Here is a 13,105-nt window from a genome sequence, read left to right as displayed (position 1 = left end):
CCAAAGATTTATTCCTCGATGGTCTATGGGCCGTCTACAAGCTCCTCACAGTACAGTGCAGCAAAAGCAGAGCGTCGCCACTCTGGCTCCTTCACAAACGGGGGTCTGGGAAGGCTTCGACAAAGAAGAGGCTGTCAGGCTTCTGAGGGCAGTCCCCTCTGGGGAGAAGCGAATTACACCTCATTATGCAGTGCCCATTTCTCTTCGGTGCCCTCAGGGGGCCGTTCTGCCAACCCCGCCACCTCAGGTGTTTCGGGGCGCAAGGGTTCCCAGCGACCCTCTGAGGGTCTGATGCAGCAGGCTGGTACTCTCCGCACACTTTTGTCAGGTTTTATTGACTTGCTTCAGCCTGTCAGAAGCTAGTGCGATCTCATTCTGGGTATGCTTTATAGTTTCCTGGTCTGTGACGTCACCCGCCTATGACGTTCCATCACACCATCATGACTGATTTCACACGTGCTTCACAACGCAATCACTCAGGAGCGTTCCCACAGCGTCTCGACACAGCTCGAGTTCCCTTGAAATACGGAACATACGTAACCTGAGACGTTCTTTTGGCAATATTCAAAATCTAACTGTAAATACCACACCCAATCAAGTATTTAAATTAGAATGAATTATGTATACAGTATTATCACAAGACAACTTCACTAACCTCTCTAAAACACCTTTGTGATTAAGCGTGACAGCGTGAAGTCCTGTTTTAATATGTTGCGTCTGATGTCATGCATAGGGAATGGGATGAATCATTTGTTTCAGTTAAATGAAACATGCTAAATTAAAAGGAGTCATGATCCCTGTTGTTTATCATTAATCCCTCATTAGCACATGTACAGCTGCAATCAACCGTATGTTGTTGTATTTGCAATATGCTTATAAATCTGGGTACGGTTTGTTTGCTCAGCTTGCTTAATGTTCAGACGCCGCTTAGCTAAATGACACTCGTTGCTGGAAGTAATATTTTAACTGTATGATGTTTTAATGTGCTGGCAGATGGAACCAGCTTGATCTTGCCATAGTCCTGCTCTCTATCATGGGCATCACACTGGAGGAGATCAAGATGAATGCAGCGCTGCCAATCAACCCCACCATCATCCGCATTATGAGGGTGCTGAGAATAGCTAGAGGTACTGCAGTTTTTTAGCTTCTTGTTTTTCTCCCAGACCATACAAAATGTATTTGTATGGTCTTTTACAAGTGGATGTGTTTTTGGATATCTGTTTCTCTGTGCTTTTGCCCAACAGTACTGAAGCTTTTGAAGATGGCTACAGGTATGAGAGCCCTGCTGGACACAGTAATGCAAGCTTTACCACAGGTACCTAATGTTGTGTGTGTTTTTGTTTACACATACAGTTTATAGTAGAGACAAAATATTTTTACACTGTATACAGTATGCTGTTGTGTGTATGTGTGATTTTGCTTTAGAGAGATGTAGATGTACTGCACAATTGCATTTGTTTGTGTCTTTGTGTGGATATGTAAGTCATGTGGGAGGACAGAGTAAAAGTTGGAGATAAAGTATCTATAACACAATGCTACTGTACTCCCCATGATTGATTGTTTAATAACATACAGTGATATTGTGCTTCCTCTCTTTAGGTGGGAAATCTGGGCTTGCTGTTTATGCTCCTCTTCTTCATTTATGCGGCACTTGGCGTGGAGCTTTTTGGGAAACTAGGTCAGTGCTGCAATCCTGCTCACTCTTCATACTGAGCTCTCCATTTCACAGTTTTAGCGGCTTTGCTCTACCTTAGCTGACACTCTTATTTTTAGGCCAGAATTGCTTCAGTTTGGTCCCCATGGGAATGCTTCTCTCACAGTTTTAGAACTCTCCTTGGACTATACAGTACTGTCATAATCAGGGGTTAAATTGGGATTTGTTATGTGGGGGGCTCTGTGGTGTCAATGGCCCATGACCAAGTAAACACTGTAATAAATAAAGAAATTATAATACTGGAATGCAGAAATACTACACGGAACAAACTGTCATATTATTTAAGACAGCATGTTAGAAAAAATACATAAATTGAATAATTATTGTGCTGCGTGTGCCTATAAGCTGGTTATATGAGAATGTGCTGTCTGTATGTTTCTTTTTTAATTTATACTGCAACACTATGGGCCCTATTTTAACGATCTGAAACGCAAGTATTAAGCGCGAAACGCAAGTAACTTTGTGGGCGGGTCTTGGGCGCTGTTGCTATTATACCGGCGGGATAAATTACTCTTGCGCCCGACGCAAATCTAAAAGGGGTTGGTCTGAAGTAGCTTCATTATTCATAGGTGTGGTTTGGGCATAACGTGAAATAAACCAATCAGAGCATCATCTCACATTCCCTTTAAGAGCAGGCGCGCTTGTTCTATGGCGGATTGCTATTATAACGGCGGATTTGCCAGGCGCACGCCAGGAGCGGTTCACAGCCGAGGAGACCGACGTTCTCGTCAGGGCCGTAAAACACAGAGAGGTGACATTGGGGATGTGAGAAACCCACCCAAATGAACTTCGGTTAAACAGGCGTATGATAATTTGGGTAAATGTGTAAACTAGATTTATGCTTATATAATAAACTGTCTATCTATCTATCTATCTATTGTAATAATGTATGATTTGCAATGAAAACTGCTGCTTCTGTGTAGATGAGAGAATCAAAGAGTATGCGCGTTGTGCACACGCTACATTGATTATGGCCAAGCATGCGCCCTTAAAATAGCATGTGAATAACATGCGCAACGCGTATGTTTTCTAAACATGCAAAATAGCATCAGGGAACGTTTGCGCCGAAACACGCCTCGGGGAGCGCAAGTGTATTTCCTAGTTTACCGACGTGCGTCTGTGGAGGGAAAAGTCCGCTGTGCGCGGGTGCAAAATAGGAATGATACATCCGTCGGTGTACAAAGTCAATTGCGCTGGGTGCAAGATAGGGCCCTATAAGTGTTTTAATAGAAATCTTCAAAAGACAAATAAAATTGTATCTTAATTTAAATGATGTTTTATTAACAAAGTTCGGGCGGATCACGTTTAGGTAATTATCACAAGTGGAGAGCACTCAGCAATCAACGATAAGAGGTGTATATATATTCAGCAGTCTCACCTCAATTCGTTGACAGTTTAGCAGCATCCCTCCACCACCCCTTCTCCACACTTCTAGGAGTGAGAGCCCTCCCCCTGGATAGCACACCAAATATGCATTAAACTTTACTCCCTCTAATTGTATATAAGTGTTAACTCATGAAATGGACAGCAATATATTTAATCATGTCTGGCAATTTGAAAAAATAATTTGGGGTCTATAAAAGTTAAATAAACATTTAATGATCTATAAGCCTTTCACATATTTCTACACTAATTATATAAAACTATATTGTCAGTACACCATAGTTATACAAATGAGCTAAAGCAATGCATTTCCATTAAAAGGGATGGAAACTGATAGGAAAAACATTAAGATTTTAAAGATCCTAGTGTACAACGTTAATATCACAATCTTCATCTTTGATTTTAAATGGCTGACCATTTATAATTTGCTGTTAGCCTCCCGAGCATCATAAATTTATGAAACTGAGCATGTTTGCTTTATGGAAGTCCCCTGCTCCAATGCACAAAGAATCGTACAGCTATTAAGACGTGTGGCAACACCAGTAATACCGGTCTCACAGACGGGGGTTTTTACATTGCTAATTTGAAGGCGAAAGTAAAATGCGCACATCCGCATGTGCATTCATAATGGTGCGGAGCAGAGCAAGCATTTTTCCATAGGAATGAACTGAAAACACTTGCTCTGTTCTGTTCTGCTCGCTCCGCACCCATTGACACGTGTGGCCAAACTCACTTATATAGGCACTTTTACATTTCACTTTGACACCAAATATTCCGCCATCATCTTGTTAGTCAGCTCCTCACTCTCGTGATAAATTAAATCTGACTCCTGCTGCTGATCTGTGCTGCAACTCTCGTTCAGCTCACGATTTATTAAGCAGACCCCATTCAGTTTTTAATTGTAGTGTCTTCCCTAACTGAACTAAATTATTTTATGGAAAAAATGGGGGGCGGTGCCACGGTGGGCAAGTGATGTAACCGGTGTTGCTTCTGAACACCGTTCACACCGACTGTCGTAGCAAGCTGACGTGTGCATGTTCAGATTTGCACGCACTGGCAGAACAAACCTCGCGCTTGTGGCCAGTTCTGCATGTGTCCTGTCAGGACTCACAATTTTGTTATTTCTCCTCGCAACATGCTGATTTGTGTGCATAATTTTTTTTGTGCTCGAGTGTGGGATTTGTTTTATTGTAAATAAAAATAAATATATAGCCTATATTGCTGAAAATGTGGAAGGAGGAAAGTCCACTGATGAGTTACCCAATTTACCCAACAGCCCTGGCCCAATTTAACCCCTGGTTATAATGGAAGAAGAAGCTAAATTAGCGCTGTTGACCTTTGGAGCTTGCTCCTGCACAGGTAGCATTTTTGTGAGATAGCCTCTAGGCTCAAAGAGACATTTCTATGCTACTTAGTTATATCAGAGCCCGTCTACGGAGAGCCTTGGCACTTCCTATTAGCCCCATTGTATCGATCTTGGTTGCAGTTCCATTAGAATTCCACTGGAGGTGATCGCGGGCGAGTGCAGACTGAATGGGAGTCTATGGGGCTATACAGCTAAATGTGTCTCTTTCACCCGATTGCCGTTGAGAAATCTCAGATTTTATTGTAGGTTTTGCAAGTTCAACATGTGTTATAGGTCGAAAGTTGAATGAACGAGTACTTATTTCTTTTCGATTTCTTACAGGTTGAGTTGTTGTTGCCCATAACACGCTAGCATTCTGCTAAAGACGTCAGCATTCTGACGTCATTGACATTTTAAAAGACTTTTTAAACCAAATAAGTGACTCTAAAAAATCTAACACCCAGCAATGTGTAATTTCTTTGCATCTCCTTTCGAATACAACATTCAAATTACTAGACAAAAAATTATATCCTGAGAAAAGTGGATTTTCAGGGTTTTTCGCCATAGACCTCCATTCATTCTGCACTCGCCTGCGAGCGCCCCCGCATGGACAGAGACGTGTTACTGCAGCCAGTCCAGAAACCGGAAGTAAGCAGAGAGTGCCAATTCTCTTCCTATTAGACATTCTCTGGTTATATCCCTTTTCTATGCTTACTTAAATCCCTGCGAGAGGCCTCTGGAACACAAATGACAGGATTATGCTTTCTCTTAAAGGGCAAGCACTCTAATTACTTTCATTAGCCTTCAACTTTAAAATCAGTGATAATTATTGTGTCAGACGTGTCTGGGAGTAACGGCTCATTTGCTTCTTTAATGATAATTCAGAGGATCCTGTCATGTTATCTTTTCTTTTAGCAACACATTCAGTGATAATCTGGGAGTCTAGCTATGCTTTTTGTGTATAAGATGTTTAAAGTATTCGACTCTTGGTAAACTATTGTCTACCAATATTTAATCTAGAATGCACTGACGACGACCCATGTGAAGGATTAAGTCGCCATGCTACGTTTGAGAACTTTGGAATGGCCTTTTTAACGTTATTCAGAGTATCGACGGGGGACAACTGGAATGGCATAATGAAGGTACTACAATGCATTTTTGTTTTTCATTGTTCTTCTGTAACTGTATTGAGAGGGTTTCACAGGTGCAGGTTTAATCATTAACATGTTGCATATGTGCAGGACACTCTGCGAGAGTGCCCTAAAGATGAGTACTGCTATCTGCCTCTGGTCTCCCCCATCTACTTCGTCACCTTTGTCCTGATGGCTCAGTTTGTGCTGGTGAACGTGGTGGTGGCCGTATTAATGAAACACCTGGAGGAGAGCAATAAGGAGGCTAAAGAAGAAGCAGAAATGGACGCTGAGATTGAGATGGAGATGGAGTTGGAAATGGCTCGGCGTTTCAGCAACCTCTCAGCGGGGAGTTCTTTGGGGCCTGAAGGCAGGCCAGGGTCTTTAGTAGGATCACATCCAGATTCACCCAAACAGGTATACATGCCCCGGTTTTCCCAAATGAATCAGAAGTTATGAATAAACATTGTCAAGCTATGTATTTATGATAATATTATAACGATCTGGGAAACCTCAGGGGGCTGCAAGACAGTGCTAGGGGGTATGTGAAACATTTCAGGAAAATCAATATAGTACTAAATGTATTTTTAGGGCTGTCAAAGTTAACACGTTAACCTAAGTCAATAAAACATGTTTCACGCAATTATTTTAACACATTTATCAAGTTATTCAATTTTACATACCAAGTTTTTTATGGTATGTATTCAAATATTTTGCTGATTCTTTGGTGTTCTATACCAGACACAGCAAGCTCACTGTTCGTGAAGCTAGATATATAGGAAGAAAAATATAAATATTAAATTGGGGGTGGGGGGTTATTTGAATGTATGTCTAAAGAGAACTAACTGTCTTCATAAAAGTTTTGATGGGATTTTCTTTTCTGGTAACACTTTACAATAACAGGGCATGAATAATCATGTACTAATACCTGAATTAATAGTTACTTCAACATGAACTCATGATTTGTGAATATATGAACTAATCATGAACCAATGAAGAGCAATCCTTAACTATACGACAGGAGTCATAATGATTCATTCATGAATAACAGCAGCCTTAAACATTTGAGTACGTTTGATAGTTAATGCATTAATTAACATTTAGGGGTAAACTAAATCAGTCAGGCTCCGTAAGAATGAATAAGAAATATTTTGACTTTGAAATACATTTAAACAATTTATTAGTCATAATTTAAACTATTGACGTCAGCAGCTTCATCATAAACATTACTGAAAGGCACAGGATTAGTTTGTCAGTAATTTCACTGATCCTCCTTATCAATAGAACACACTAAATACACTAATAATTTATCTTAAAAGGTCCTAATCTGTTTTGTGATATTCTTTCCCATCAAACTAAACCTACTGTGACTTACAACAGTTTCTGAGGAATCAGTTCCCCCCAAAAAAACGATTCCTAAAAAAACGCAACTAACCTGCAGAGCAAGCACCCAGTGCCCCACTAATGAGTGTCCCACCAGAAACAAACCCTACATACTGTAGTTCCAGGACGAAACATAGGCCTAAATGAACTATAAAAATCAGAAAACGGTTTAGATCAAATTAAATGTATTAGTGGTAGTTATTAGTCTATTTTCCACGTTTGATTAGACGGATCTGTGAAATTAATGGATAAATAATCATGTGCCATTCCAATTATTTGTCACATAGCTGCAGATGGCAGATTACAGTTTAAATGATGGCAGTATTAAATTAAATGTTTAATTCAAATTTAGATTACTTTAGTTCATATCTTCACTAATCATGAGTTCATGTTCAAGTAACTATTAATTCAGGTATTAGTACATGATTATTCATGCTCTGTTATCGTAAAGTGTTACCTCTTTTCTTCTTACCTCTGTAAAAGGTAGCGTTTATAAGCGAAGCGATAACCAAAGAAACCACTCCTGTTCCATAAGCGCAAATTATCAAATCTAATTTAAATGAAAAACAACTGCTCATACTCCATGTGTGTAGCATCTTTGTTTGGCTCGTGATTCAAATGCAGTGGTTGCCTTTCATTTTAAATGGCTAAATATATTTTTTGTTTAGAGCAAATAAACAATAAATGAATTTGCTTTAACAAAGAAAAAATCGGCAATCAGAATTGGCCATAAAAAAATATGAACTACAAATCATTACACATCACTACTTTCTAATCAATTTTTCAGGGATCTCTCACCAGACCTAACTCAGCAGCAAAAGTCCAGTCCTTTTAACTAAACAGACCAAACCCTTTGATAATAAAGGGTCTCCAACATAATCTCACTTCAATCTTTGTTACATCAAACATAAAGAAATTGTATGTATATAAAATAATAAAATTAATTATAAAAATATAAAAAATATTTTTTCACCACATTTTCCATAAAGCAATCATGAAAATAATTAATCTTAAAACATACAAAAAAAGAAAGAAAAATGACCCTTTTACACAACACAAATCTACTCCCAAAACCTACACCAAAGATATCTTAATACAAATTAAATATTTTGTTAATTAAGATAATACTGTAATAATTTGCTTTGGTACAGTGACATTATGAAAACATGTTGTCTTTATAAAATCACACTTAATATTTTTCTTAATGCAAATATATATATATATAGATGCCTTTTATATTTTAGGTTTCTTACCAGGGGATCATCATATTGTGGCATCAAAAAGTTTGAAAACCCCTTGTATAATGAACTGGTCATGTAGTATACAAAACATTGTCCCATTTGTTTTAGTTTCTTTAGTTTAGTTTTGCACTTACTCTGCACCATTAACTTTATAAGGAGCAGCCTGAGTTGGCTTCAGGCAACAGGATTGCATTTGTGTTTTATTGGGTGCTGAGTTGTCACATTACAAAGAAAATATGCTGAGGCGATGTGGACAGTGAGAAGTGAGGCTCTACAAGGAGGCCAGAAACATTTGTTACCCCTCATGGGCTGCTCTGGCAAAGAGTAAATTTGCTTTGTCAACTGCAGTGAGCTGGTGAATGAACCTGGCAAGCTTGGCTCTATGTGTTTGTGAGTTTATGTGTGAGGGAAAAAGCAGTGGAATACATTTCTCTTCCACAGGAGGAGGAGATGCAAAAAACACAGGAGAATTTGCTATCTCCACGGAAAATGTCAGTGTCAAGGATGCACTCTTTGCCCAATGACAGCTACATGTTTCGCCCTGTGAGGCCAGCCAGTGCTCCATATCCACTAGAAGAAGTGGAGACCAGTCAAGGGTACCTTGCATTAGGTATAAAGACCCAGAATACATGAATTTATGCATTAATAATTATTGACTTCAAAAGAACAAAAACTTAAGGAAAGTATTTATTAACCTTTCCCATATAGGCTCCATCGCCTCAGTCCACTCCCAGCCATGCGAAAGCCGTTCCCTGCTTCAGGTCCCTGGTGTTCCTCCCCATTCCCAATTCAGCTGCCTCCCCAAGATTCCCCCTCCCCTTTCCTCTCCAACCCACAGTATTGGCAGGACTTTATGCAGACAGGTATACTCTCAAATGTCCTATCGATATCAAGTTCTTCACTGTTGTGCTCTGATTGCAGGCCACATGTTCACGATGTCCTATGTTTATTCTTTCAGGAAGCAATTAAAAATGACTCCGTCGACGTGCAAAGTTTTGACTCCAAAGACAATCTTGAAAGAAAGGCAGGGATAACCACAGGCAGCTTCAAGCTGCATTTTCCTCGGATCCCTGGCCCTAGCATTCCTCAGGGGTCACCCTTGTTGCCCCCACGTGGACATACACCCAGTGTCCGCACCTTCCAGCAGCCGCATAGCCAGCACAATCTCCCTTCTCGACCTCCCAGCCTGGCCAGCAGCAGCAGAAGCACCAGCCCCAGTGGCTCCATGTTTGACTCCGCTGATCCGACTGACGAGGAGGTCCGCCACATCAACAGTACAACACGGCTGTGGGCAGGGGTCCAGGCGGAAGCACGGAGTCACTCCCTGTCTCCTTACGCCACCTCAGGGACGCTGCTTCCCATTCTCGTGAAGAACTGCAGCAGTGCTGCCAACTTAGGCGAGTTAAGCGTCAAAGACCCGAAGAAGTGCTTCGGTGTGGACACTGAGGGTTTTCTGGCAAAACCCTACGGTGCCGATGACCATCGCAGGCACTCAATTGAGATTTGCTCTTCAGGAGATGATGGGCTGTTTGGTCAAGAACTCAGCGAAAAGAGGCACGTTCCCATGCGCGGACAGTCGTTGCACATTCCCCGGAAGAAAAAGATTAGCCCTCCCTGTATCTCCATCGAGCCTCCATTTGAAACGGAGGCCCCTGCCTCTCTTGCATCCATGAAAAAGCTGTCGGAGAGCAGCATGTTACTGCGGAGGAGGACGCCATCCTATGACCTGGCCCTGCAGCGGGACTCTCTGGATATGCCGGAGAACCAGCTGTCTACCCAGCCGCTCATCAAAGTAGAGCGGCACCCCTCTCACTGTGCCGAGTATCTGTCCCTGCCACACCCCGCCCCAATGGGCAGTCTGGCAGGCATTCTGTGTGAAAGCACACAGCCACCCCCCTTTGATAGCAGATTTGAAGAATCCACAGACTTCAGCTCTGTAAACAGGACAGCCCAATGAGGGACATCGGCTTTAGCCAAATTTTACCGTTCGCACTCGCGGGTGCGGCAACTAGTTGAACAGGGGACGTTGACCTCTTTCTGTAGCCAAAGTTTTCTTTGTTTCTTTTTCAAATGTAATTTCATCATTAAAGCCAGCCAGGAATGGCAGCCGATCCTAGTGGGAACAGCGTTTGATCTGGAAGGGTGTTGAACATGGGATATGCAATTTCAGGTTTCCAAATGGAACTCTGGTTCTTATTTTAGTCCCAGTGCTCAATCACATTGATTTGAGTTCAGGATGTGTAGTGTTATGTATCATCTGTATCATATTTGTCAGTCTTTCCTCTCTTTGTCATGAGCATTGCTAATGTTTTCTGTAAAGACAGAGTATACAGAATAAAAGACTAATAGTAATTGTACAAGTTATGTACTTTATTGACTCATAATGTGTAAATAGAGAACATATTGTATTAGTGGAGAAACAAGCTCTATTCATATGCACATATTTTTTATAGAGATCTGAAATGTTTTTGCACATATCAATTTGAATTGTCCTCTGTTGTCTTCTTGTGAATGTACAAGTTCTTTTTAATCGAATAGCTGTGGGATCAATTCTAGTCTGTTTAGGCCTACTGATACTGAGATGATTTTTATTTTTCTATTGAGAGGACGGAGTGTGTCGTGTTACGTAAATTCAATGAGAACCAAACTACAAATGATCTGTAGCCTGAGTGCAATACACTATACATGTTTCTGTAAGTTTACCCAGTTAGGTTACTCACTTTTTACACAAACATAGCCAGTAACGTGCATCTCACATTTACAACCCTTTACCATACTCAGGTTCATCTCTAAATGTATATTACAATTTCTGCTACACTCTACATTATAACCTAATTTAACTACAACATGCTATTTTAACATTTTGATGCCCTTGGCTGTGGCACAAGTTGCATGTGAAGGACAAAGTAATTCAAATGTAAATGTGACCTTGTTTTGTTTCTCCTGATGTTCAAACTTTATCACTATCAAAGCAGAAGACTAAGGGAGTTTATATCACTACACTTCTGATCTATTTTTTGATCTGTTCTGCACCTCTGGGTTTGTGCAGCAATGAGACACATGTTTAATGAAAGGGACACAAAGGTATGTTTTTTAAGGGAGTAATGTGATTTGTGTATAGTTAAACTAAGCCATGATGTTTTGGGGAATTCACAGGTAAATGACTCCTGCAGATCCTGCTCTTTAAATGATCAAACTCACATATCCAGTGTCATCAGTGTATCACCTGAGATTTAAAATACTCAATGCAGCTTTTGTGCTGTGTTAATTTACTAATTTCCTTTATTTCTGAATCTCCTCAAAAGATGGAGAAGGAAAATCAGTTTGCATGTTACCAAGAGGTTTAGAAATATAAACATCTGGGTGTTTTTTTAAGTTTTTGATATTTCGATTTTCAGATATTTTCCATTTGTAGACTTATCTAATTGCACTAAGATGTAATTACAAGGTATTCCTCTTTGTAGAAGTGAGTAAACCCACTTGTTGTCTAATGCAATATTTTATGATAGTTAATGTTGAGATGAGTGCAAGAGGTTTAGTTGTAAGCAAAACTCATTGATGATTACAAAAGTATGTACTCTGACAACATAATCTGACATCAGTTTAATATTGGGCTTTGAGACTAATGTGTGCAGTGTTTCATGCATCTTACGGTACTAGATCCACATTTTTTGCAAGAGGATTGTTGAGAGTTTTTTTCTAATTGCTATTGAATAAATGATAGATCTGTATGGATGGAGTAGTATATAATTGCTTAAAGTGTTTTAATCACTTTGGGCATCTGGACATTATTAGCTGGGGTTTTTTTGTTTTGTTTTTTAGCTTTTGCCATCAAACAGCCTAATGTCCTTTACCCTTCAATAAATAATCAACACATTTTCCTCAAGCTTTCATGATTACAGTCATTTCTCATTTTTCTCTTCTGTTATTGCAACTATAGGACTTGTTTATTTACACAAACTGTCTGCAATAAGTTCAATTTATTTATTTTTTTGGAATTTGATATGACTTGGTTGATAAAGCAGAAGTGTTTGAAAAGCTATAGAATTGTATTTCTACATTGTATTACCTTGTATTGTGTAATGACCACAACTAATCTGAGGGATATTCTCTGTGATCTACACATAAATATTTTATAGCAAAAGGAAGATGTGTAATTTGTTTTTTATGTTTTTATTTATATGGACAGTTCTATATTATTTTAATTATAATTAATTATCATTTTAATATATTAAACCATACCTAAAAAAAATGCACAAATGTCTTTTGTCCATAACAGAGGGCAAACACGTATATGAATTGTTTCAAAGTAGCTTTACAGTGATAATAGGAAACTACAGTAACAGAGATTGATTTGGCTGTACAGCAGCTCAAGGATAAAGTTATTGTCCAGCTAAAGTTAGTTTTGATTGACTGATTCACTTCCATTGCGAAGATCATTAGTTATTAATTAGGGGGCGATAACACGACACCGTTCTAACAGAAAACCCTCAACACGCTCCGGCCGCCCATCCGCACAAAACAGTGCCTGGTGGCTCGAGAACGCACTCCCGGAAATAGGTTCCAAAGTGCAAACGATTATCAGTTATCTCTGCGCAAACACCGACGTCACGCACATGCGCATCACGTGTTCAGTCCATAGGTATGCGCGTTTTAATATATATATGCGCAGGCGTGTAGTCCTTTTTTACAAATCAACCCTCAACAAACTACTTGTCTGGCCTTAAAAATGTATAATACAGAATTATTTATTGCGTCCGCGTAGCCACGTGGTGACTCTGTACAGAGGTAAAGGGAAGGGAAGGAGGCCTTCACAGGGGAGAGGCTAGTTGACACTTCAGGACTGCGTTGTCGTCGTGTCCAGGCACAGTTCCTTCATCAGATCTGGATACAGCCTGGATTCGGCGGA

The 13,105-nt window shown here is 39.9% G+C and overlaps 1 protein-coding gene across 3 annotated transcripts in view; it reads left to right on the top strand.

Moving 5' to 3' along the window:
* cacna1ha (calcium channel, voltage-dependent, T type, alpha 1H subunit a) overlaps positions 1 to 12,427 on the top strand; it is a 65,889-nt gene extending 53,462 nt beyond the window's left edge. For 2 of the 3 annotated variants that reach the window (XM_084425439.1, XM_084425437.1), the window contains exons 26-33: positions 994 to 1,127; positions 1,245 to 1,315; positions 1,600 to 1,678; positions 5,463 to 5,584; positions 5,684 to 5,989; positions 8,638 to 8,806; positions 8,905 to 9,059; positions 9,155 to 12,427. In XM_084425439.1, the coding sequence (XP_084281565.1) occupies positions 994 to 1,127; positions 1,245 to 1,315; positions 1,600 to 1,678; positions 5,463 to 5,584; positions 5,684 to 5,989; positions 8,638 to 8,806; positions 8,905 to 9,059; positions 9,155 to 10,153 (2,035 nt within the window). In that variant the 3' untranslated portion in view covers positions 10,154 to 12,427. The remainder of the gene's footprint in view (positions 1 to 993; positions 1,128 to 1,244; positions 1,316 to 1,599; positions 1,679 to 5,462; positions 5,585 to 5,683; positions 5,990 to 8,637; positions 8,807 to 8,904; positions 9,060 to 9,154) is intronic. The other variant, XM_084425438.1, reaches the window with a different exon arrangement.
* The last annotated feature ends 678 nt before the right edge of the window (positions 12,428 to 13,105 follow it).

Source organism: Rutilus rutilus, assembly GCF_951802725.1.
Source record: "Rutilus rutilus genome assembly, chromosome: 1".
NCBI lineage: Eukaryota > Metazoa > Chordata > Actinopteri > Cypriniformes > Leuciscidae > Rutilus > Rutilus rutilus.
This window is presented reverse-complemented; position numbering and strand designations above follow the sequence as displayed.